Source organism: Clytia hemisphaerica, unplaced genomic scaffold (assembly GCF_902728285.1).
Source record: "Clytia hemisphaerica strain Z4C2 unplaced genomic scaffold, Clytia hemisphaerica genome assembly, whole genome shotgun sequence".
NCBI classification, from domain to species: domain Eukaryota; kingdom Metazoa; phylum Cnidaria; class Hydrozoa; order Leptothecata; family Clytiidae; genus Clytia; species Clytia hemisphaerica.
Genome location: NW_027103379.1, coordinates 126,114 through 152,542, shown reverse-complemented (window position 1 = coordinate 152,542; position 26,429 = coordinate 126,114). Strand labels below are relative to the sequence as shown.

General features: G+C 35.7%; 1 protein-coding gene across 1 annotated transcript; it reads right to left on the bottom strand.

Moving 5' to 3' along the window:
- Window positions 1-4,095: 4,095 nt before the first annotated feature.
- Window positions 4,096-19,557, bottom strand: LOC136824766 (transmembrane protein 116-like). The gene is made up of 13 exons (XM_067080738.1): window positions 19,390-19,557; window positions 18,973-19,016; window positions 18,560-18,623; window positions 17,540-17,689; window positions 16,785-16,877; window positions 9,404-9,462; window positions 8,917-9,012; window positions 8,599-8,641; window positions 8,140-8,235; window positions 7,042-7,093; window positions 6,430-6,522; window positions 5,833-5,906; window positions 4,096-5,207 (listed from the first exon to the last, which is right to left on the bottom strand). The coding sequence occupies exons 1-13, from the start codon at window positions 19,516-19,518 to the stop codon at window positions 4,986-4,988; spliced, it is 1,215 nt and encodes a 404-aa protein (XP_066936839.1). The 5' UTR covers window positions 19,519-19,557; the 3' UTR covers window positions 4,096-4,985.
- Window positions 19,558-26,429: the final 6,872 nt, after the last annotated feature.

The following is a 26,429-nucleotide window of genomic DNA, read 5'->3' as shown; positions in this document are numbered from 1 at the left end:
AAGGCTATCGAAGTTTACTTGAGACTCGCGGTATGAAAAAAATCTTCAAATAGCGGGCACTACCTTAAAAAGGAAAAAAAATTTTGGCGGTAATCTAATTTGGCGGACGGTCAAAAAGTTTTTATAGGGAATTGGGAGATGCCTGGAAAAATTAACTTGGAGGGAATTTAATTTGGCGTATGAATAACACGCTATGAAATAAGATAAAAGATTTTAAAAATTTTAAAGCCTGAAATATCAAACATCATATTCATTTTGGGGATGAATAAAATGATTTTAATTTGGCAGATGGCCGAAAAGAATTTAATTCGCAGGAACTTAAATTGGCAGGACTTAAGTTGGCGGATTAGGCTAATTCCGCCAAATTTTCCTCTTTTAAAGTATAAAAATGTGAAATTCCTTCCTAAGAAATGGATGTAAAACTCTTTCTGTCATCAAGTTACATATGTCCAGGCTAAAATTTGGATCATAAGTTGAGAAACAACATTACGTAACGTTTACATATCCAAATATAATCTGATACTGTCAACTGAGTATTGGCTTGATAAGGAAATAAGCTGACGTCAGCATTCTTTAGTGCTATGACAAATGTGAGAAAATTGTTTCTAAAGCAAACTTGATGTCGTAATAGAGAGAAGAGAAAGAATCACCAATTCTAAGTGTAAAACTCGTGATTAGAAAATGTTAAAACTTTCGGTTTCCAAATAAGGAAAAATGATTTTTTGTGATGGCCTTTAATCGTCGAGAGGATCGAGAATTGCCTTTAAATAGCATACCCCTTTTGTAAAGCAAATGACATTATACTTATAGGTCACATAACTTGTTATTCAAACAAGAAAATCTGTTAAATTTAGGAGCTGAGAGAGGGGGTACCTAGCAATAATAGGTGCTGGGTATGTGCGGACGGTAAGGGTCGGTGTTTTCACCTTTCAAAGTCTCTGTAAGGGTCGGAAAATTCAGAAAGTTTAAAAAAAGTCTCTATAAGGGTCGGAAAACTCTTTAGGAAACTTTACTTTAGGAAATTGTTTTGATTTCGAGAGAAAAAATTATAAAAAAGTCTCTTTAATAAGGTTAACCTTTTTCAAAAATCGAAAAAAAAATTAAAGGGTCACCTTTTTAGCAAAATTCACTCTCTCTAAGGGTCGGTTTTCGGAGGTCCCGTCCGCACATACCCCTCATCCTCCAACCCTAGTACCCCCCAGGCTTAGAGCGGGAGGGGAGAATATATATTTTCTTGTATTACCAAGTTTTTTTTTCCAATACCGGTACAGTACAGCAAAAACCCAGGCAAATTCGAAAAATTCGGTGATACTGGAACGAAATCCTTCCTTTTATTTTATATCGTTCTTTATGTTATAAATTAAGATAAGTAAAACATAAGAAGCCTTGTGATGTGCAACCAAATCAAAATAAGACATTACACTAAATATCTATAATCTTTGTCTTAATAAATTAAGATGATATTAACCCTATTAGCCCCAAGCTTTTTTGACTTTTGTATCCCCAGGGGAGTAGAATCTACCACCCTCGATTATTTTCGATCTAGAAGAGCTATGGCCATGAAATTTGGTACATATGTTCTCCATCATGATACAATTTTCCAGGAAGAAAAAAAAATTTGATGACGTCATTCAAAAACTGATGACGTCATCACAAAATTTCCACCTGCCGGAAAAAGCCCAAATATATGGTTTACAAAAATGTCTATTACAGTCGAACCAATAAAGATATTTCGATTCTGTTTGAAGATTCTGAAAGGTAAAAGACTGTTCTTTAACATAATTGCCGGTTTTGCAATTTCCATGACGTCATCATTTTCAAAAATTTTCTTTAGATTTTTTAAATTTGTATTATCAATGCCTATCACGTGTAAAAATTTGAAAATGATTGAATAAATAGTTTAGAAGTTATCAGCACTTTAAAATTTTGAGTTTTAAGGATTTTAGCCGGGTTTTATGTCATGTTTCACAATTAAGTCATAAAACCTGATCTGGACAATCTATGACCCTAAAAATTTGTACAAGTACTCTTAATAAGATTTTATTAAAAGTCAGAAAGTTTCAAGTCGTTTGAAAAATTTTTCTCCGAGATATAAACAAAAGAACTCCAGCGTGGTAGATTCTACCCCCCCCCCCCTGGGGCTAATAGGGTTAAAGATTTAAAAAGGAGTTTTAAATAAAATAACACTGAGTGAGACAATGAATTCACCGAAAGATACTCGATACTGTTAAAGTGAAAAATGTCTTTGCTTTCTGCTTCGCTCTTCTTTTTCTTCTTCTTTTTCAGTTTTTCCTTTGTCAGTTTGTTCCGTGTACGTTTATTCCTTGTCCTTTTGTTCCGTGTACGTTTCGTATGGCTTTCCTTGTGTAGACATCTTTTTTACAGCACTATCAGAGCCATACTCCTGTCTCCCGAACAGGTCCGAATATGCAGGGGGTAGGAAAATTTTCTAAATTCTAATAAGCAGGGGGGGGGGTTATTTGAAGGCATAATTTTTTGACTGATAACACGTAATATTGACAAATGAACAAGTAAAATATGAACCAATACTAACAAAAAGGAAACTTTTAACTAGCTTAAGGTCTATCTACACTGTAATAAAATATTGAATTATTCGAATTTAATTAGCGGGGGGGGGGGGGGGGTCTTAATAAGAGCGGTGGGTGGATTTTTTTTCTCTTAACAATTAGCGGGGGGGGCGTCCTTTCTTGAGACAAGAGTACGGGTAGTGAGATAAAACCTCCAATTCAAATATCATTGCTTCTTGACGAAATGACCATTGGCTTAGTTCTTTAGTCTTTTTAGATTTTTGACACAAACATGCAAAACAGTAGAGTCTATCATCAGATAACAAAATCTATAGGGTCGGTAGTTTCCACATTTTTTCGACGTCCAAGATTTTAGTCATGGTAATAATCGACGTCAAACGTCATTTATCGATGCATTTTTTACGAGGCAACATCTAAAATAATTGACCTAGCTTGCTGGTTAAATACACGCTTTTTTTATAAGAATGGTGTAAATCCATTTTTTCATGAATATTCTTCACTTTTTTGGGAAAATCATACTAAAATATTCTTACAGCATATTCTTAGGTTAGGGTCCTAATTCAGACTAGATTTAACATTTAATACATACGTCTAGTACTGTGTACTGTATAAGGCATTTTTGTGAAATGAGTGAGTTTATTTGGGGGTAATTCGAGATTGTCAATTTATAATTGAAAATGCTATAAAAATGGCATTTAGCTTGAGTAGCAAAATTCTATGATGCTTATATTCTTAGCATATTCTTAATTTTTTTGGCCATTTTCATCATGGACATTCTTATAAAATGTATTCTTATAAAAAAAAAGCGTGTACGACTTAATTGGTATCCAAAGGAATAACTGTAACCCCGGAAAGAGTATTTCGTGAATACCTATGCACTAAAAACAAAGCTAGCAAAAACTGAGAAAGCGAGCTTTCCAACGGTACCATTGTCTATACCTCAAACTGGGGCTCCTACTCTCGAAAGTAAAATTATTAAAAAAATGAGTTTTTGAAGGAATATTGTTGGAAAGTTTTAAGAATATTTCGGTTGATTTTTCTTTAAAAAAAAACATAATATCATAGCACTATATGGGTATTTAGAAAATTTGGCTTAGAAGCAAAATGATTTAAAATCAATATTACTTATTCAGTTCATTCTCCATCATGTATTTACAATTTTAATATCAAATTAAGCTTCGTTTACAAAAGAAATCTCAGCCAGTGAGAACATCTATCAGAATATTTACATCTTATAATTCAAATATTTGACAAAAATATCATCAAGACTTGTCATGAATATGCTGCAGCTATTGAACGACCAAATTTTAAGAGACAATGGTGGGAAAAGGTGATCTTTCAGAAAGAATTCGTCACTTCAGCATATTTTAATCAAATATGGATGAAGAACTGTATTTCTGTACCGCTGAAAAAAAAGTTTTTTTAGACTGTTGCAAGGAAGTCCTACAAGATATTAAAGTAGAGATTGTCGTAATCTAACTTTGAAAAACTGCTTTAAAAGGTTTTCTAGGCGTCTTTTTTTTTAAATAAAGAATTTCTTAATATATTCGCCAATTTAATACATACGTCAAATCTTTCATCTATATTAAAATTTCTTAACTACAAGAAATGTTGTTAAGATTTTTGCCAGCCTTCTATTTACTTCTTTATAATTCATCATCCCAGCTGGCACACAACGTTATTTCAACGTTCATCTAACGTTATATGGACGTTGTGAACGTTAAATAAACGTTGAAACAACGTTGTATGGCAGCTGGGATGGTTGACCAGAAATCTTTTCTCAGTTCTTCATCATAATCATGGTTGGAAGAAAAGTTTGAACACATATGTTTTTACTGGCAGGATTGATCAGTAAGCTCCGTCCATTTATAGCATTATATTCATAAGCTAAGGTTGGGGAATTGATTAAATTGAAAAGCTAAGATTTTTAATCACTCAGTTTAACCAGCTAAAAGTAAGTAGGTTTGCGACCACAGTCGAGGGCGACCCGAAGGCTCTTTTTTCATATAGCTGTCTACCCGAAGGTAGGGCGCCACTCCTTTCCGTGGATTTCTCCACTTAGCCTTGATCCGTCTCTTTAGTTGCTGAGCATCAAGCAGAGAGGCATCAAGTACCATTTTAGGAATCTTTGGTATGACCCGGTTGGGGATCGAACCCACAAACTTGCGCACCGTAGCTGGATGCTCTACCTTCATGTTACAGTCGCTAATCCAGCTAAAAAGGTAACGCAATGTAGTTATTCAAGTCATGATGAACCAGAAATATCGACTCAGTTCCTCTTCATCATCATGGTCAGAAGAAAAGTTCGCAGGCGTTGAAACTCGTTGTCGTTTGTTGGAAGGATCGATCACTTAGCTCTGTCCATTTTTAGCTCTATCTTCATAAGTTATAGTCTGGGAAATCATTTGAATGAAAAAGTTAAACCAATGTCGTTATTCAAGTCATGGTTGACCAGAAATCTTGACTCAACTCCTCTTCATCGTCATTGTCAGAAGAAAAGTTCGCAGGTGTTGGAGATCGTTGTCTTCTGTTAGAGGGGTCGATTAACGGTCTTCGTTCATCACTTTGGCTGATCTCCTGGGTACCACCACGGTATCGTAAATTGTACCAACCATAAACAATGGAATTGAGAAACCCTTGCATTGGAGACGTCAATGCCTAGAAAGTGAGAAAAGTGGGAAATATGATCTAATCCTTAAAGCGTAGTGTTCTATTAAAAGGTACAACAATACTAATGGTTATTATAAAGAATTAGAAAAATTGAAAGAATTAATTTAAAATTTAGTGACGCGTACCTTCCTTTAGAAAAGGAACTCTTGAATGGGTTAGTTTCTTCGGAAAACCATTTCATCGCATCAGTGATGGTTAACTTTAGTAAGGTTATATTTTAGTTGGTTTGTAAATAAGTTCAATATACCATTTCAGAGTCACACGATTCGCCCTTACTTTTACGCTCGCGGGTCTTACATGTTACGGGAGGTAATAGCCCAGATTTTGTTTTTTTTATTTCTGGCTTTAGTAAGGTTACCTACGTTATTTTTTAGCTCAACATAGGTTAAATAAAAACGATTAGCTTTTACGCTTTTAAAAAACCCTAATCGAAATCAGAAACTGATGACCACTTTGAATACGTTGAGAAGTTTGAAAAATTAAAGTTTGAGTAACGTAAAGTTTAAGATAGTCTTGCCTGAATTGAGTAAATAAATTCTACCGGAAAGGCATTGGAATGTCGAATATTCGGGAATAAACAGTAATTGAAAATCAGATAAGAGATAATTCTTACCTCGATGACATACAGACCGAAGTATTTTTTCATCTTGAATGAGAACGGTAATGACAGTAGTCCAAGAATCAAGGCTAAAAAGAAAAAAGGAAAAATGCCACTTTGTTCACTGATGATGAGTAAGGATGATTGAAACTTAATAGGACGCTCTCTAATTCGACGTTCTACTACTCGATACGCTCACTTATTCGATAAAATTTAAAGTCCCAGTCATCAAGAATTTCTCATAAACGACGCTCTATTATTCGATAAGCTTTGACCAAATTTGACCAAATTTGACCGAATTTCGATCTTTCCAGCGGTAAAAAGTTGAATATTTTCTGTTTCTCCGATCCTTGTCAGTGGGACAGAAATTTGATTTTCCGATTTTTCCGACCCTTAGCGGGCCTTTAGGAATCCAAAATAGCTACCCTTAAGGACGGCACATACCGTACCCTCCATTTACCTAAGTACCCACCCCCCCCCCCGGAGCTTTAAATAAAAACTCCTAGAACATTTTGTCTATTTGTAAATATCTTTGTAACTAACTTTTGTTTTAGGAAAAAGACATTTTTAGATGTATATACTATGACGAGAAAACTGTGACCGTCAACTTACGAAAAATCCAGCATATGAAAAGAGCGCCAAATAATATGAAAGTTCGATTGCGGACATTTTCGATTGATTCATATTGTATCCTGCCTATTATTCCTACAAGAAAAGGAAGCTGGCATTTACATATTAGCTTGACTGTCTAGTCCTATAAGATACGTGAGAAAAACCCCCAATTTTTTTTTTTTATAAGCAAGTGTATGCCTCTTGACCAGGCTCCTGTATGCTTAAGCTTTCAAAGCATTCAGTCATAGCCTATGCTTATGATATGCTTATGAATTTTTATGTTTATAATTTACCCGAGCCAATTTTTTGTAAAATTTCAGAAATTTCATAAACATTCGATTCAAAAAGCATTTAAATTTAGCAAACAGTGGAATGTGGCTAGTCGTGGAATGTCTTTATGTATTTTTTTTACTTGACCACTTCCAATCCCTTTTGAATAGAAAAATGTATGACTTGAAAAACATTTCCGGCTGGCGTATGTTATATGCTTGGGAAATTTGCAAATTTGAGCCTTCATATGCTTGTAAGTGTTATGTTTATAAAAGAAAACACATCGCATCGACAGAATATTTTGAGCGCGACATCTAAGGAACGTCAAAAATAAAATCCTACCACCTGCCATCAATAACTGTTTGAATTTCTTGAACACCGAATAGAACAAGACCTAAAACGAGGAATTGAAATTGAATCGACTTTCAAAAACATTGATACTTTTCCTGACTTCAGTTTACATAGAATGCACCCCCCCCCCTGAGCTTAGGGGGGGGGGGCTAAACCATTTTTGCTTGATTGGGGGCTGTATTTTTTCAAAAAATACTGTGGGCTAGCTTGCTACTGGGGTTGGCTGAGTGTTGTGCAATAGAACTGGGGGCAGAGCTGATAGGTTGAGGATATTTTAAATTATGTTAAAAATATATCATGCTGTGGGGGAAGGTTTTATCCTTCTTGAAAAAAGAGTTTTTTTCCCTTAGTCCCCCCCCTCTGAAAAATGCTGGGGGCTGGACCCCTCTGCACACTATGGTTTACAAAATATTCATTTACTCTTCTTTATTGCCACCTAGAGAATAATAGATTTAGACCAACGTTCACGCGCTACGGTTCCGTTTCGCTCCGAAACGAAATGAAGCCATTCTATTGGTGAAATTCAATATTTACGTCACTTCTAACCGATATAATAGCATAATAGCTTCATTTCTATTCGGAGCGAAACGGAATGGTTACGTGCGAACATGGTCTTAGGGGGGGGGGGCAACGAAGCGATGTCCGAATTAAACAAACATAGAAAGAGAGTTATCTGAGAGAGTAACAATACAGATCTTTCCATGACTAGTAATCAATTAAAGTAACTGAGTAATGGTCATTCCAGTATTTTAGTATTTACGGGGAAAAACATGTTTCTTTATACACGTTTTTTATACGTATATAAACCTATAAAGCTATGTAAGAGCGTAAGGGTTTAGTGGCCAATATACCAAGAACAAGTCAACAAGACATAAAAGGCTTTGCGGACTTTAAAACCCCCGAATTTTTAGGAGCTCAGGAAATTTCAAAGAAATATACTCACAAAATGATGAAAAAAGAACAACTTAAGAATATTTTTAAGCCCAAAACTCAAAAATTTAAGACCATCCGAAGGCTTCAAAACTTTTGGATGCTTTATAAAAAAAAAATGTTTGATACAAAAAAGAATGCCTTAGAAAATCCACTTACCGAGACTGCAATGATAGTAATAGCAATGAGCGCCAGGAAAGTGGCTTTGTATGTTGTGTAATAATTGAAGTGTTCAGGAGTCATGTCTGTTGAACTCTGAAAGAGGGGGGATAATCATTTTTTCTGTTTAGCGAAACGTTTTGGAAGAGCATTAATATTATGTCACGTATTATTTTGGGTCATTTTTTTAAAACTCGTCCTAAGAAGTCTTTGATGAAGGAGGACGAGGAGCGAGGACTATGAAAGCTATAAATAAGTGGCTCTGTCTTGATTCAAACGATTGGGCCATTCCATTTTATATCCATACAGGGGGCTGGACGAACATTCCTAGGGGGTAATCGGAGAAAAATTAAAAGCATAAAAACCCTACAATCTAATAAGACTTCTTAAACCATTCATTCCATTCCTTTTTACAATTGAACTTGAAAAGCATCATAACATACAGTTGAAAGAACCTACCGGGCATGAAACGCCATTTTCGTAGAAGAATAATGGGAAACACCTGAAAAAAAGAAAGAAATAACTATGTGCTTTGTTGCTAAATATTGAGCAGTGACTAAAAAAATCAATCAAAATTTTGGTTCAAAGAGGTGCAAAATCACCTTGCGTTTTAGTTTGTTTTGTTCTTGTTTCATAACATAAATTTGGGAAGAAGGTTGATTTTAACGCCGTGAAGAGGCTTTGTAGAGCTTTGTTAGATTTTCGAAAACTTTTTAGAAAACGCTGTAAACACACACGTTTTAGCGTATTACTATATAGACGTTTAAAAACACATACCATGTGCAGATGTCATCATCAAGGTCGAATTCTGCACCAGGGGGGTCGTGGCTGTCAATGAACATTATAAACATCGAAAAGGAGAATGGAAACAACCTAAGATATGGACAAACAATAAATCAGGGAAAACCAGATGAAAAATGTCAGAACCGATGCAACAAAAACTGACGCTATTGGTAGGCAGTTCGTCTTTAAAAGAATGGATGATTAGTTATACAGCTTGAAAATAAAAAATAATTTTGTGACATTCACTTGATCAAAAACCGAATTTTATCTGAACCCCAAAGTTCATCAAAAACGTTCTATCTGGTGGTTATCCCTCTGAAACAACTGTTAAGACGCAATTAATATGTTCTGAGATTGTCGTCAGTTTCTATCAGCACATATTTGTCAAAGCCATATTTCACATGGAAAGTCGAGCTGATCTTACGGTCGAACGATGACGAATATAAATAATACAAAGAGAATCAGTAAAAATGAACCATACCATGATAGGATTGGGAATACTTTAGACCAGTTGCAGCGACCAAGAATCTTTCTAAAAATCTAAATTAATTAACATGAAGAAAGCAATACAGAGCTGTTAATGAAGGCCAAAACCCACCTAAAGTTTAACAACTGAACCCAAAACTAGCAAATCAATCCAAAGATCACACACAGATCGTTGAGCTTTAGGGGGTCTTTACTAATAAAGTAGGATATCCAGGGGGTTCGATACTTCGAAAAATCAATATCCTCAAACAGTGGGTAAGATTTTTTTTCTGGAAAAGCCCATTAGGATCGACGGTTTGTCTTCCTTGTTTCTCTAACCCGTTACAAAAATGAAGTTCATGGAAAGTTTTCTAAAACCTTAAAGGGACATTAAAGTAGTAAAATGTAAACATTGCGCGAACCACGTGTCATTAAAGAGAACAATTAAAATCACGTGTCCTAAAAAAACTTGTAAAACAATTGAACAATCAAAATTAGCCCTATTTGGTTTGATGTTTTATTTTGACATGTGACATTTGTTTTGATTTTGTATCCGCTGCATACAGTTTGTTTACAGATGTCTCAAGTACTGTAATGTCCCTTTAAAAAAGCCATTTGGATTTTTTAAAGTATGATGGTATAGATGTTTTTATTGATCCTAATTGTCACTCATAAGTAGGTTGAGCTTAAATAAGTGAAAAATTTCAAAAAGATTTTAGGGCCTTTTTTTTAGGAAAATTGCTGCGGTTGTTGAAATTTGAGAAAAATACCCCACGTGTATCCCGAGTAACCTTTCATTCTATGTTCTATTGTCTGTCCACGTTGTTTTATATTACCTTTGAAGTTACTATGTACCAAATTTTAAGACAAAAGCTCAATTATACTATAGCCAGAGTTATGCGGTTTTGAAAATTTAAATGTTTTGTTATAACTTTTCAGAAAGACTTTTTTGAAAACTTGAGTCAGCTCTGAATTCAAAGCTGAATAAGGAAAATAATCAACATAGTCTTTTTATTGAAGCAAAACTAAAGGGCTTTCAGGAAGTCAACAGGAGACACTTTTAGCAGATTTTGGGTTGAATTATGCTTGTCATAAAATAATTTCTATTTCTCATTGACACCCATAATAGAGCCTTTCAATCTGTAAAGGTATCTAAAAACAGCCAGACCTTTCAGAAATCTGAAAAACATAATTTCTGAGATAACTTTGTGCTTCAGAAAGTATAAAATGGCCCTAAAATCTGAATTTTGACAAAATCAACCACTTTTTTAAAACGTTTTTCACTTATATAAGCTCAGCCTACCATGAGTGACTATTACGACAAAAAAACATATCTAATAAGTTGAGAAAAGAAGTGTTTTAATACCCTCATTTTTCGCCTTTTTTCAACTTTTTTGAAAAGTATGTTTTAGCATTTAAATTAAAATTTTATATCTAGTAGACCAAATTTGACAATAAACCCCTCAAAATTTTATCCGTTCTATTTCCCATGCAAAATAATTGACTCTTTAACAATTGATAGAACTCGAGTAGATTCACTTTAAAGAGGGGGACTTTTTTCTGGGACACCCGGTACCAATCAACATACGCTCACAACAAACCAAAGTATACCAAAAAAGCTGAAAATTACCAATGGCTTAAATGTTTTAGAAAACTGTATTCTCATCTTATACCTTTGAAGAGATCAGTTTGAAAATTCATCTTTTAGAAGAATCAGGGATATGTTATAGCGTAGCTGGATAACGCACATTTGAAAAAGCCTTGTTCTATCTCTGTCCCTGACATTAAAATTTGATATGAAATTAAAATTTTTTAATTACAAATTCGTGAAATTTGGATTTCTTTTTAGCCAATGATTCTGCTGCTGCATTTATTGTTCACGATTAAAAACTTTTGATTATCAAGAGGGTCTGTAAAACATTGGTGAATGACAATTTAAAAAAAATGAAAAACATTGTTTTCATTAGTAAAGTTATAAGAAATTTCTTCTGTAAGATAATAAATAGCTCTTTTTCATTTGAAATACCGCGCTACACCGCGGGGTGCCTCACTTTCTAACTGATATTTTCAGATAGCAAGTCGGTATGTCTGATTATGGAAAAAATTTCAAGTCAATTGAAATAATATTTGTCAAAATATTTACATCCAAAATTTTTAAAGAGAAATCATGATAAGCTTCTCAAATTCAAAACACACGCTGATAAAATTAGATTTCATTTACAAAGAAGCTTTTGGGGTACATCATAGCAAAATACATGCAAACGTACTGCATGAATACTTTGTCTGCTTCATTTTTCTTATAAAAACAGAACACTCAAGGGGACAGAGATGGATTTCTATTATGAACAGTTTACAATAGAAAAGACAAAGAAGCAATCCGCTAAGGAATTCTCGTCCTTCATCCAGCTACGCTATAACATATCCCTGGAAGAATACAGTCTAAGTGATGTACACGTTATTTTATATTAAGAAAAGCTATATAAAGAACGCAAAAGGTTTCAATTGTTTTTTTGGGAATTCGCACAAACATCCTCACAAAATGGTGAAAATGAGAACAATTTAAGAACATTTTTAGGCTTAATAACTCAGGCAGCTATAATACTCGGGGTACCTAAGGCACTCCCCAATGGTCGCATGAGGTTCCGCCCCTTAACGTAAATGTTTTTTTAGGTTTTTTCGAAGTATTTTGATATAGGAATTGAGATGGGGCATGGTCAGATGGTCCCACTTGCTCCATAATTGAAAAATTTCGAGAAAACCTCATTTTTGCCCCATTTTGATGACGTCATAAAAAGAAAATCTTGAATAACTTTAAGTTAGAGAAAGCTTTTGATTTCAAATTTTCACAAGTAGTGTAAATTGACGAAAGGAAGCGATCTACGAAAAAAAAAAAATTCAAGTTTCAACTGTCAAGTACAAAAACCATCAGGAACAAGCATTTCGACTCACCAAACGCGCCATTCGTTCACTCGTTCTCATCAGATCGTTTGATGAGATTGACATTATGAAAGAGCTCGGTACAATGGCTGCACTCGCTGACTCTCGTTTCCACTGGAGCAACTGATGATTTCGTCGTTGCATTTATTCCAGGTGATGTATTACTTATTTTCATTACTGTACATACTACTGATACTACTCGTGTTCGTGATTTCTACAAGATGACGTCGACGCTTCACATCGACGTTACAAGGCATTCAAATTTGACATCGGTGATGTTACAATATCGTTGACTGAGCAAAGCCAACGTTATGCATGAAGTCTCTATGTTGAGAACCTATGATAACTTCTCTGAAGCTGAGTTTATTTAGATTCATTGGTGATCAACTCGTTCAATTTCGTGATGTACAACACTCGTTCAATTTCGTGATGTGCAACACTCGTTCAATTTCGTGATGTGCAACACTCGTTCAATTTCGTGATGTGCAACACTCGTTCAATTTCGTGATGTGCAACACTCGTTCAATTTCGTGATGTGCAACACTCGTCAATTTCGTGATGGCAACACTCGTTCAATTTCGTGATGTGCAACACTCGTTCAATTTCGTGATGTGCAACACTCGTTCAATTTCGTGATGTGCAACACTCGTTCAATTTCGTGATGTACAACACTCGTTCAATTTCGTGATGTGCAACACTCGTTCAATTTCGTAATGTGCAACACTCGTTCAATTTCGTGATGTACAACACTCGTTCAATTTCGTGATGTACAACACTCGTTCAATTTCGTGATGTACAACACTCGTTCAATTTCGTGATGTGCAACACTCGTTCAATTTCGTGATGTGCAACACTCGTTCAATTTCGTGATGTGCAACACTCGTTCAATTTCGTGATGTGCAACACTCGTTCAATTTCGTGATGTGCAACACTCGTTCAATTTCGTGATGTGCAACACTCGTTCAATTTCGTGATGTGCAACACTCGTTCAATTTCGTGATGATCAACATTCATTTCAATTTGGTGATGTTCGACAACTGGGTTCTGACGATGTCAGAGACACTCGTTCAATTTCGTGACGATCAACATTCATTTCAATTTGGTGATGTTCGACAACTGGGTTCTGACGATGTCAGAGTTACTTATGTATTGAGAAAATTGTTGTTGTTTTGACACACCCTTTCGAACTTTGATTGTTTCATGGTGGGGAGTGTCGAGTGAGTAAACGTAATTATCGATGAAACCCAAATTCTCAAGGGAAAGTAATTACGAACTTGTTGCTCTCCATGGGAGAGCCTCGATAAAAATTTAATGACTTTCATTTGGAGATCAAGTTAATGACCATACGATGGAGAAAGCTATTAATTTTTTATCGAGGCTCTCCCATGGAGAGCAACAAGTTCGTAATTACTTTCCCTTGAGAATTTGGGTTTCATCGATAATTACGTTTACTCACTCGACAACGTCAGCAAAATTCGCAAAAAAACCGTTTTTGCTGAAATATGCTGACGTCAGCAAAATATCTTAATTTTTTTTTCTTCAATCGCTTCCTTTTATTGATTTACACATTTGGTGAAAATTTGAAGTCAAAGGCTTTTACCTACTAGAAGTTATTCAAATTCTTAGTTCTGTGACGTCATCAAAATCATCAAAATTGGCTAAAAAATTAGGTTTTTTTCAAAAATTTTCAATTTTTCAGCAAGTGGGACCATCTGACCATGCCCCATCCCATTTTCTATATCAAAATGCTTCGAAAAACCCTAAAAAACATTTACGTTAAGGGGCGAAACCTCATGCGACCATTGGGGAGTGCCTTAGGTACCCCGAGTATCCAAAGGTTTCATAAAATTTGGATGTTCTTATAAAAAAGCGTGTACATAGTTAAGTAACCATCTAGGATATTCAGGGGTTCTCTAACTAAGGAAATATTGTTAACAACCCTTCAAAAATGTTCTTCTTAGCCAATTACACTGTTGTCATCAGGCAAAAAGAAGATTTTGTGCTTACATTATTGCTCCGGCCTAGGAGCCTTAAATTCTCTCTCGTCCGACGACGACAACAACGACGGTCAAGACATTTTTTTTTGTTTATCTAATCCGATTTAATAAAAACGGATTATCTGGATTTCGATAATATCGCGAAAGTATTTAGAAAAAGATGGCTGCCGAAAGTGGGCTTAGCTGCAAATCTCAGTGAAAGATAGTGATCATTTTCATCATTATTCATGATGTTTTGGACATGATTTATGAGAAGTTTGATGCATACTGGTCTAACAATGTGGAGAAATTTTGGCCATGAATCGTCAGCTGCTCGAGTGATTAAATCTTGCATATGGCTAACTTCTCAAGTTTTATGGACGCACAAAAAAAAAACATTGGGCGACCGTTCCTTTTGATTTTTCAAACCTGACACAGATATTTTACAAACATATCACTATGAGAATTCAATAAAGGATATTAAAACACAATTCCTGTGTAAATTTGAACAAGATTGGAGAAATTTTCACAGTATTATGGCTTAAAATGATCGTTTTTGGACTTTGTCGTAATTTCATCATGGCTGGCGACCGTTCCTTCTGATTTTTCAAACCCGACACAGATTTTTTACAAACATATCACTATGAGAATTCAGTAAAGGATACAAAAAAACAATTAATGTGTAAATTTGAACAAGATTGGAGTAATTTTCACATTGTTATGGCTGAAAATGATCGTTTTTGGACTTTGTCGTAATTTCATGCATCGCGGCTGGCGACCATTCCTTTGATTTTTCAAACCCGACACGGACTTTTTACAAACATATCACTATGAGAATTCAGTAAAGGATACAAAAAAACAATTCCTGTGTAAATTTGAACAAGATTGGAGTAATTTTCACAGTGTTATGGCTGAAAATGATCGTTTTTGGACTTTGTCGTAATTTCATCGCGGCTGGCGACCGTTCCTTTGATTTTTCAAACCCGACACAGATTTTTTACAAACATATCACTATGAGAATTCAGTAAAGGATACTAAAACACAATTCCTGTGTAAATTTGAACAAGATCGGAGAAATTTTCACAGTATTATGGCTTTAAAATGATCGTTTTTGGACTTTGTCGTAATTTCATCATGGCTGGCGACCGTTCCTTTTGATTTTTCAAACCCGACACGGATTTTTTACAAACATATCACTATGAGAATTCAGTAAAGGATACAAAAAAACAATTCCTGTGTAAATTTGAACAAGATTGGAGTAATTTTCACAGTGTTATGGCTGAAAATGATCGTTTTTGGACTTTGTCGTAATCATCGCGGCTGGCGACCGTTCCTTTGATTTTTCAAACCCGACACAGATTTTTACAAACATATCACTATGAGAATTCAGTAAAGGATACTAAAACACAATTCCTGTGTAAATTTGAACAAGATCGGAGAAATTTTCACAGTGTTATAACTGAAAATGATATTTTTTGGACTTTGTCGTCATTTCATTGGCTGGGGCGACCGTTCCTTTTGAAGATTTTTCAAACCCGAAACAGGTTTTTTCCAAATATACCACTATTTATTACTTCTTCTTGTGTTTCTCTGCACAATTAAGAGTGCTCAATACATAAGCAGAGCTTGATATATAAAGATTAAGAAACGTTGTATTTCTTTTCAATACTTAAAGTTTCTTGCTTACGCATTCATCAGTTGATTAGAATTTATTTTATTTTCTATTTATTACATACACACTATTGTACCATTTTATTTGGTTTATCCTACTCTCCCTCAAGTATTATCCCAACAGAAAAAATAATGCTAAAAGCCCGTGACCTCTAATTTAGGCTATTTTTCTCCCCGAAACTTTATCTGGACAATCAAATCAAGAACTTGGAGATATTGACTTCTAATAATGTTTATCTCCTTTAGCTCCAATTTTGAAATTTTTAGTCGAGGATGAGTGGGCGGGGGTAGGGTTGGTTCTTTAGGCAAGAAAGTGCATGTGTAATCTCTTAGAAGAGCTAAACTTCCAGCTGGTTTTTTTATTCGTTAAGATTATTTCTCATACTCGCTCTGCAATAGAATTATTACTGGGCTTTCTGATCTGTTCTGATTAGCAGTTTGTGGGCAACGTTCTAACACAACTAACTCAACAAGCTCATCTTTCACATCTTTTAATCTCTTAAGCCGGAGCTTCCAGCGCAGCTGGTTTATTAGGGTGTATAAATATATTATATCATCTAGGATATTCAGAGGTGATCTTTCAAAGGAACTGTTGTTAACAACCCTTCAAAAATGTTCTTCTTAGCCAATTAAACTGTTGTCATCAGGCAAAAAGAAGATTTTGTGCTCACATTATTAGGGTGTAATATATTATATCATCTAGGATATTCAGGGGTGATCTTTCAAAGGAACTATTGTAAACAACCCTTCAAAAATGTTTTTCTTAGCCAATTACACTGTTGTCATCAGGCAAAAAGAAGATTTTGTCCTTACATTACTAGGTGTGATTCCAAGCCGCTCGTTCAGAATTAAATATGTTTGAAGTGCATAATTGATCGTCAATAGAAAAGCTGCCATAAAGGATGCCTGAGAGATACGAAAGAAAGGTTAAACCATTAAAATATCTTTCAACATTATGATAAAGTACAGTAAGGCGCATTGTAATAAGGGGCCATTCCTTGGGACCCACGATAACAATTTACAAAGTGGGATATTTTTGGCTTAAACGATTTTTAAAGAAGTCGTCGATTTGAAATGAATGAATAATACAATCGGAAAAGCATGAAATGCCGGGCAAAAAGTGTCCTGCGGCAATTCCCTAACTCAAACATATAGACCTTTTGAAGAACAAAAGCCTTTAAAATAGAGTACAGTTTAAACAACTTTTGATGTCAATCGTACTAAAAAATGAAGCTTTCGAGCTTTTAGTAGCAGTACTAATTAATAGGAACGACTGGCAGTGCAAGGAAATATATTTCGTGTGAACGTTTTGGTTGATGATCTCATGGCCCGGGGGGTGGGGTGCAAGGTTTGCGAGATGACGGGTACGTCCGAGCCATAGTTCGAAAATCGACCCTTACAGAGACCGAATTTTGAAAATTTTGTCCATTTCTGACGTTTTTTTGCCTCCCTTAGAGAGACTATTTGCCTCCCTTAGATATCATCCCGTAACAATCATCGTAATATTACCATAAAACACCTATAATACTGTATTACACAGATTATATACAACTGCAGTGTAGACATACCGTGGTAAGCATAGTGACGACGATACAATAATTTCGTTGTGCTTCTTCATGATAAATCTCTTCGTGTAGTATATTATTACTAATAGCTCCAACGATGATTCCCAGCGATCCAAATAGATCGGCCAAACATAAGTGGAACAAAGGGAGAACCTGAAAAGGAAAATTGTAAATGAATCTTGAATTTAACAGAATCTAGCACTTTTGGTATATTCAAGGAACTTGAATAAATAGAGAAGGAATAACATGTCGTTTGTTTTGCGGCATGGTTCTTTGAAGTATGCGTGTTTCCTCCCCAGACTCTTTTTTGCGTACCGAGTGTGAGCCGACAATAAAAAACCATTTCACAAGAATTTCAACCGACAATTAGTTCGTCTTTACAGTAGCATTGCTTCCTTAATTTCAAACCTTATCTCAAACTATGAATCGGCTAGTAATCGTCTATCCTTTAGCTAACATTTGTATAAAAAATTTCGTCTTGAACCTTTGTAAAACAGGTACAAATCGAGCTTAAATATGAGGCCTGTTATTTTTTCATGTTTTTCAGAGGTTGAACGAAAGACCTCATATCTTATTTTGTAAATTTTTTTATGAAAACCCTGACGGATATGTTATTTGGGAAGGGTTTATCTATCAAATTTTGTAAAAATTATAATCAGGACCTGAGGATTTCCATTTTTATAAGAGTTTTTATCAGCACAAACTCTCGTTTACTCACAGAAAACAGATTTTGCTATCCTCTCTTTTGTACTCAAAACATTTGAAAAATGTTCGTTAGATCTCTCTTTGTTATTTTACACTAAACAATGAATCCTTTAAAGAATAGAAAAAGTGACGTATTGGGTGGAACAAAAACAGAAAAGTTGCATAATTTCGTGAAGTCATTGCAGTGGTGCATATCATGAATTGGCTAATTTGGAACGCATATACACGTCACTCGGGTATGAAGGGCGAAAGGCTAAAAAGTGGTGCAAACAGGGTTAGTTCAGTGTGGATTGCTTTGAATTAAGATTTTACACTTACAGTTCGGTTGGTAACAACCCGCCGTTTGATACTGATTACAATGATACTGATTGATCCGATAAGACTATGGAAAAGTGAGAATTAAGTGTTTTAAAGACGATGGATTTTTTCGATAGTCATTGGAAAAAGTGGGGATTCGAACCGAACCATCCATGGTTCGTGGCACGTATGTCTAAAACCAATTGACCATCAGTCAAAAAGCAATACAAAGCAAGACAAATCAATACAACATGGATAAATGAGATTTGGTTTTGAGTACACAAAATGCTCAGAGCTATAAGATAGTCAAAGAAGTATTGAACCTTCAACTATTCAAAAAGTGTAATAAACAAAAAGAGACAAAACAATACCAACAAGAAGGAGTTTGACCACTTTGAACTGAGTGTAATTTGGTATGTGAACTATTATTTTACCTTAAAAAACCAGTCGCCAAGTAAATGATACTCAGGATTTCCAGCTGAAAGAATTAAAAGAAAATTGAAAAACAAGCAGAATATATGTAGAAATTTTAAATCATCGTTTGGGTTGGTTTAAAAAAACAACATAATGAAACAAGGTTTGCTTGGTTGGTTATCAAAGGAAAAGATAATGCTGTGTTTTAGGCCTCAAAAGCATATTATTTTTGATTCTTGTATATCGTAGGAGCCAAAGGCCATGGCCATCAACATTTCATCCAACATTTTTTTCCAGAAATTTTACATTGGCACAAACCTACTTTCGCACCAAACACTCGAAAAATAGCATGTTGGGTGAAATGTTGGACCGGTTTGCCTTGCCCTTAAAGGGGAAAAATCTCGGAGTTAAATGGAAATAAAATCTTTCTTGCTAACTTGTTGTTTGGTAAGTTGTGTTTCAAAAGGAGGTGGTGTGATCGTTGCTGTTGTCGTTGTTGTTGTGGCTTGTTTGGTTGTCGTCGAGACATTCATCAACGTGCTTCCTCTTACCATGACGTAATCCATATTTCTACCAGAGCCACTAGAATTCTTTTAATTTTATTTACATCTAGAAAATATAGAACAAAACATTTAAAACCAGTCGATTCTTTATTGCTTCAAAGGTTCTGGTACTCCTGTGTCACAGACCCGCTGGGACTTTAGATCAATAAAATTTCTATCGTCATTGGAATTTAAATAGGAATTTTTATCCCCGCTGAGGAAAAAGTTCCATCGGGGCTGTGAGTGAGACAGGGGTGTGTTTAGTACTTTACAACCATTCCTGTATTGACAACTTAGTTATCATATTTGTGAGCACCACACTGTTCTCAATTTCAGTATTCTTGAAACTTGAAAGCTCAATTGTAGCAAAAATCTGAAACTAGTCCCCAGACCCTAAAATAACAAAATTTTCAAAATACACGTTTTTTTTTTATAAGGAACCTTAACTTTGCTCTGAGCCTGGTGTTCCTTATTTTTACAGAGAATTTCAGTCTCAAAGTTCCTTCCTACTTTTTGCCCCTTGAAAGATCAAAATTTGGTCAAATTTGTCCCAAAGGTACATTATTTTCAAATCCACTTATTCTCAGCCTGAGCAGTTCCTTAACAATTCCTTATTTTTTGAACCATTTTCAGCATCGAGTTCCTTATAAACGTGTTCCTTATAAAAAAAAACGTGTAACAAAAAACATATTTCAGCAACATCAAGTTAACCTGAGATCAGATTGTGATTGTTTTCTGCCCACGCTGAAGCTCTAAAGGGATGGGTGAAAACATAACAATCTGACGAATATGATATCTCAAAATCGTAAGGACCACCCGTCTAAAAGAACTGGGAATGACAACAAAGTTGAGTGATTGTGTTTGAAAATAGGGCGCCATATCAGGAAAATTTAGTTTTTGACTTTCCGGCGCAAAACAAGATTCTTTAAAAAAAAACCAGCAAAACCAGACAATTTGATGAAATATAATAAGCAGCAAACTCCGAATATAAGCATCTTTCTGCATGATCTTTTTGTAAAAACATTCAAAAAAAAAACAAGATGTTGTGTAAACAGAATATTTATTTTATATTAATCACATCATTATCAACTGAATGTTATAAAATGTTCACAAACCTACCTATCTTATAATGTTGAGAAATTCTGATGTCATTACAAAGTCATTAAATCATAAGAAATATGATCAACTGTGAATTGATAGATAAAAGGAAGCAATTATCAAGAGAATAATTGCAATTCCTTTGATCCACAATTTGATCTCTGGAGAAAACTTTTTGATATAATATGCCTCCATGATGTCTCTAAGAATATCAAATGTAACCATGACAAAGAAGAATCTACAATAGAATAATTATCAAATACATAGAAATCTTGGCAGTTTTTCAAATGGAAGTTCATTGACTGATTGTCTCGGGTACCATGCTCCTTTAAAAGCGAATGGACAGACAACGGTCAGTCTTACCAATGTAGTCTTTTCCACAGCCTGGGCACGATAGCTTGTAAATTAGATTTGCCTTCTGCAATTCAGGGATTCGATCTTTCGTTGAACAAAACATAGCGCTTTTCTTTGTTTTGAACTTTTTAACAAAATGAACTTTACTCTTTGTGAAACGACGTAACTTTTGAATGCAAGATCTTACCAAATTCTCACCTTTTAAACCAAGGTAAGGAACGTCAAAATATACTTTAACAATCTCATCCTCGTTTTGCTGCCCTTCGTTCCTTGGAACGAAAACTTCTGATGAGCGACTTGGCAACGTAAGAGGGATACCCATTCCAAGATAAGAATTGCTTCAGTTTTCTGATCTGACCATTGAGAGCGTGTTGTGACGAGCAGATTTTAGATGCACGATTGAATAAAGATCTAGCCCAAGCTGTTTTCAACCTCCAGGGAGATTGGCTGGTAAAATAACTATACTGGCCTGTGTGTGTTGGTTTGAAATAAACATCGGTTTCAGTTCCGTCAATCTTAATATCAAGGAAATGAACGTTTCCGTCGTCAAAGTATCCATTGTAAACTTTTTTTGTTAAATTATTGTTAAGTTTTTCGAGGATTGAATCAAAGGCAGTAGGTTTAGCAAGGACTAGGGTATCATCAACGAATCTAATGTAAAATTTGATGATATCATCATTGAAAAGCTTTGTGACAACATGTTTTTCAAGTTCAGTCATGATAACGTTTGCGAGGGTTGGTGTTAGGATCCTAGTCTATATTATAGTCGGTACCGTAAGGTCGGCTTTGTATCTTATAGTCGGCGCCGGTACTTTAGTATGTTATCTTAGAATCAAACATGGCGCTGCTAGTAGGAACAACTAGAGTGGAAAGGAAAAGAAAATACAATCTGAAAATATCCTCATAATCAACATTTGAAATGGCAGAAAAAGCTATAAAACCGCCGAGATTAGACCTGTCGGTGGACAGGTTCGCTGCATTTCAGGCCTGGCAGGCGAAATAGCAAGACTATGTGCTGCTAACTAAACTAAACAGAAAACCAGCAGAATATCAAGCAGCCATGCTTCGATATACGTTTACTGAAGAAACACGAAACATTTACGAATCACTGAGCCTGAGTGAAGAAGAGAAGAAAAGTTCGGACACGATTAAGGCGAAAATGAAAGAATTTGCTAAAGGACTAGAAACGAAACTTTAGAACGACATGTGTTTAATTCAAGAAAACAAGAAGAAGGTGAATCGTTTGATGACTTCTTAACCGAAGTGAAACTCTTGAGCAGGAACTGCAATTATTGTGATACATGCTATCCTGGTTTGTTGAGAGACAGGATCGTTGCTGGTATTCAAAGCGATATCGTTCGAAAAAAGTTACTAGCTGAAGAAAAACTTACTCTCGAGAAAGCAGTGAATATATGCAGAGCTGTTGAAAAGGCTACACAAGGTTTACAGTCAATGAAAAATGAAGAAGCAGATCAACATCAAAACGAAATTGCATGCATGGTTAAAAGGACGTCAACAACAGCAGGGTAAGACATCCAACAACCACCAGGAAAGAGGTATGAAAAATTGTAAATTTTGTCTGAAAGATCACCCCTTTGGAAGAGTGCATTGCCCAGCGTGGGGAAAGAAATGTTCTAACCATTTCTCCAAAAGTTCAGTGTGTAAAGGAGCATCAAATAAAACCTGGAATAGGGATGGTAACAATATAGACTCTAGGGCAGGGGTGAGAGAGGTCCAAGGGGAGGAAGAGGAAGGTGGGATAGGAGTTTTTTTTCTTGGGGAAGTGACAAGGTCTACCAACAACAATGAGAACAAATATCAAATCACAATGAAGATAGAGAAGACAAATGCTAAAATCAAGATGAAGATCGACACCGGCGCAGACGTTTCAGTTATTGGAAAAAACCATCTTCCTTTATTTGGAATCCAACTGAAAGACTTGAGTAAACCTGATCGAAAGTTAGTTGGCCCAGATAAACATAGATTTAAATGCCACGGGTGTTTCGTTACAAGCCTGAAATTGGGGAAAAAGTCAATGTTTGAAGTGATATATGTCTGTGACCAATTATCCACTCCGACTCTACTGGGTCAACCAAAAATTGAAGCTTTGGAACTTGTTACAATCAAATCAGGAATCAACTTAGTGGAAGACAAAAAGCAGAACAAAGGTAAAATTCTAAACAGTGAAAATGACTTTGTAAAAGATTTTAAAGAGGTTTTTGAGGGTCTAGGGCAAGTGAAAGGAGGGTTAGTTCACATTGATGTCAACGAATCAGCCACACCATTCCACATATCAGCACCGAGAAAAGTTCCAATTCCGTTACTGGAACCACTGCGAATAGAAATTGATCGCATGCTTCAGATGGGAGTTATCAAAAAAGTAGAACAACCAACAGACTGGTGTCATCCAATAGTAGAAGAAATCAAACCGAATGGTAAAATAAGACTTTGTTTAGACCTCACCAAACTAAATGCTGTCACGAAACGAGAACTTTATCAATTGGATAGCACTGTAGAGACATTAGCAAAAATTAATAATGAACTAAAGGTGATGACAAAACTAGACGCAAATAGTGGCTACTGGCAAATGACATTTGACAAAGAAAGCCAGTTGAAGTGCAAGTTCATTACACCGTTTGGGAGATTTTGTCCAACAAGAGCACCATTTGGTCTAACGTCGATGCCAGAAATTTTTAACCGAAAAATGGACGAAATTATTTCCGGACTTGAAGGGGTCGTGAAAAGTATGGATGATTTCCTAATTTATGGCAGTACGAAAGAGGAGCATGATGATAGACTGAGAAAATTTTTAGAACGAATGAAGGACAACAGAGTTACTTTAAATGTTGACAAATGTCAACACGGACAGAGTAGAATTTCTGGGATTTGATATATCATCAGAAGGAGTAAAACCACTAAACGAACGTGTACAGGGCCGGCGAATCAATTTTGAAAGTGGAGGGGCCAAATAGTGTCTAAGGAGGCGCCACCATGGTTGGTTGATTTTTTTTTTCTTAGCAAAAAAGTGATGGGGGGGGGGCATGCCCCCCCCCCCCCCCCCCCAGTTTCGCCGGCCCTGGTGTAGAAGCAATTAAATGTTTTCCCCAGCATCCTACAAATAAGAAAGAGTTAAGACGCTTTTTAGGAATGGCACAACAACTATCTCGTTTCTGTCCAACATTGTCTAAATCAGCTGAACCACTTCGAGGATTGCTTAGTGTGAAGAATGACTTTCTATGGACTGAAAATCACACAAAAACTTTTAACGAGGTTAAAGAAGTGCTATCATCCCCGAAAACCCTGGCTCTATATGATCCGACTAAAGATACTAAAATAAGGACAGATGGGAGTCTACTCAACAGAATAAGCGTAATACTATACCAGAAACATAAAGACGATTGGAAGCCTGTCGATTGTGCTTCAAGATTTTTATCCGGAAGTGAGAAAAACTACTGTCTCATAGAGTTAGAAATGTTGGCTGCTACATGGGTAGTGACGAGAATGAACTTATATTATTACAAGGACTACAACATTTCCTGTAAAAAGTTACCACGATATGAAATTACAAATTACAAAACCAGAACTTTTTGTTACAGGTAGTACAGTGGCAATACAAGACGCTAAAACAAAAGAATGGTCAGCAAGAGGAACAGTCCTAGATCAAGTGGCCCCAAGATCATACACGGTAAACGTTAACGGCAAAGTATTGAGAAGAAACCAAAATCAACTGAGAAAGGTTCATGCAGTCATCACGCCAACACCTAGTCACCTACCTAGAGACCCCCAGCTCCTCTTCAGGTCCCCTCAAACCCCGATGCCCAGGAAAATGAACTTTCAGAAGGTTCTGAATAAGACACTATTCCCTACGAATTAACAGACTCTGACAGTGAGTCAAACGGAACAGTACCTTACAATATGGAGATGAGTGATATACAAGAAAGCGAAAAGGACAGTGTTGAGACGAGATACACAACTAGAAGCGGACGCGAAGTTCGCAAGCCTAAACGGTTTGAAACATGATATATACAGTATATATAACGTTTAAACTATTAATATTGTTATTCATTGTATTAAGGGAGATGTTAGGATCCTAGTCTATATTATAGTCGGTACCGTAAGGTCAGCTTTGTATCTTATAGTCGGCGCCGGTACTTTAGTATGTTATCTTAGAATCAAACAGTTGGTCCTAAGGAAGAACCCATAGAGACTCCATCAAGTTGCTTGTAGATGGTGTCATTAAACGAAAAAGCAGTTTTCGTACTTAAGCATCTTTGATGAGTTTACGAAGAGTGTTCTTTTGGAAACTAGTTTTCACCAGTTTCTGTTTATAGAGTCTATCTGTGATGACGTCGATAGTTTTCTTCAAAGGGACATTTGTGAACAAGGAAGTCATATCGAAAGAAACGTATCGGTAACCTTGATCAAAAAAGCTCCTTTGAGGTACCTTGGATTTTATTTGTTGCTTCAAACGAGTCTTAACAGAGTATTCGTTCATTGTAAGTGGAGAAATCAATTCAGATAAAAACTTACCAACACCGTAATTGGGAGTGCCAGTAGTGTCAATGATTGGACGAAAGGGAGGTAGGTTATGGTAAACTTTGTGAATTTTAGGTAAACCATGAGCTCTTCCTAAGTGTCCATGTTTTGGTCTCATTGATTTCTTTTCTTTCTGTTTCTTTATCGTTTATTTCGCCACGATTTAATAGCGTGTTGTGGTATGACTGGAGAGAGTTAAGATTGCGTATTGTGGAATCGTCATCGCAAACTCGAAACTTTGTTTCATCACCAAATATCTTCTCGATTGAAGCATTGTAATTTTCTTGGTCTACTAAAACAATGCCTTGTCCTTTGTCGGGTTTCAAGATAACGCAACGTTTACGTAAGTTACGCAGGAATTAAATCTTCTACTGGTAGTTGTAAGTGAAAGATTTCAATGCTGTCTGGACTCTCTGTTTCGATAAAGGATGATGGTTGAAAAGTTCTTTTACATAGAGTACCATACACGCCTTCGATATAACAAGACTCTTGTTGTAGAATTTTTCGCGGGAGGACTATTTTCCTCAGATGTTTAATTTTCAAGTACCTTCAGCTGTTATCAGGTTACATCAAGTGAAACGCTCATTTTTACACAAACATGAACTAGGATATTCCTGCTTTTCACCAAGATTAGTTTTCGCCAAATCTATACTATATTTGTTTAAGATTTTTGCTGCACGCCAAAAAAAATACCATGAAGGGAACCTTGATAAGTCATTTTTACTTACAGCGCTTCTCAAACACAACTTGCATAAAATAAAGTTGTAGTTTAACAGTACGTACTACTTGGAAGATTTAATCGTGACGACTCTTTAAAGGGACATAAAAGTAGTGACGATATTTGTAAACAAACCGTATGCAACGGGATACAAAATCAAAACAAATGTCACATGTCAAAATAAAAAAATGATTGTTTCAATTGTTTTACAAGTTTGTTTTGGACGCGT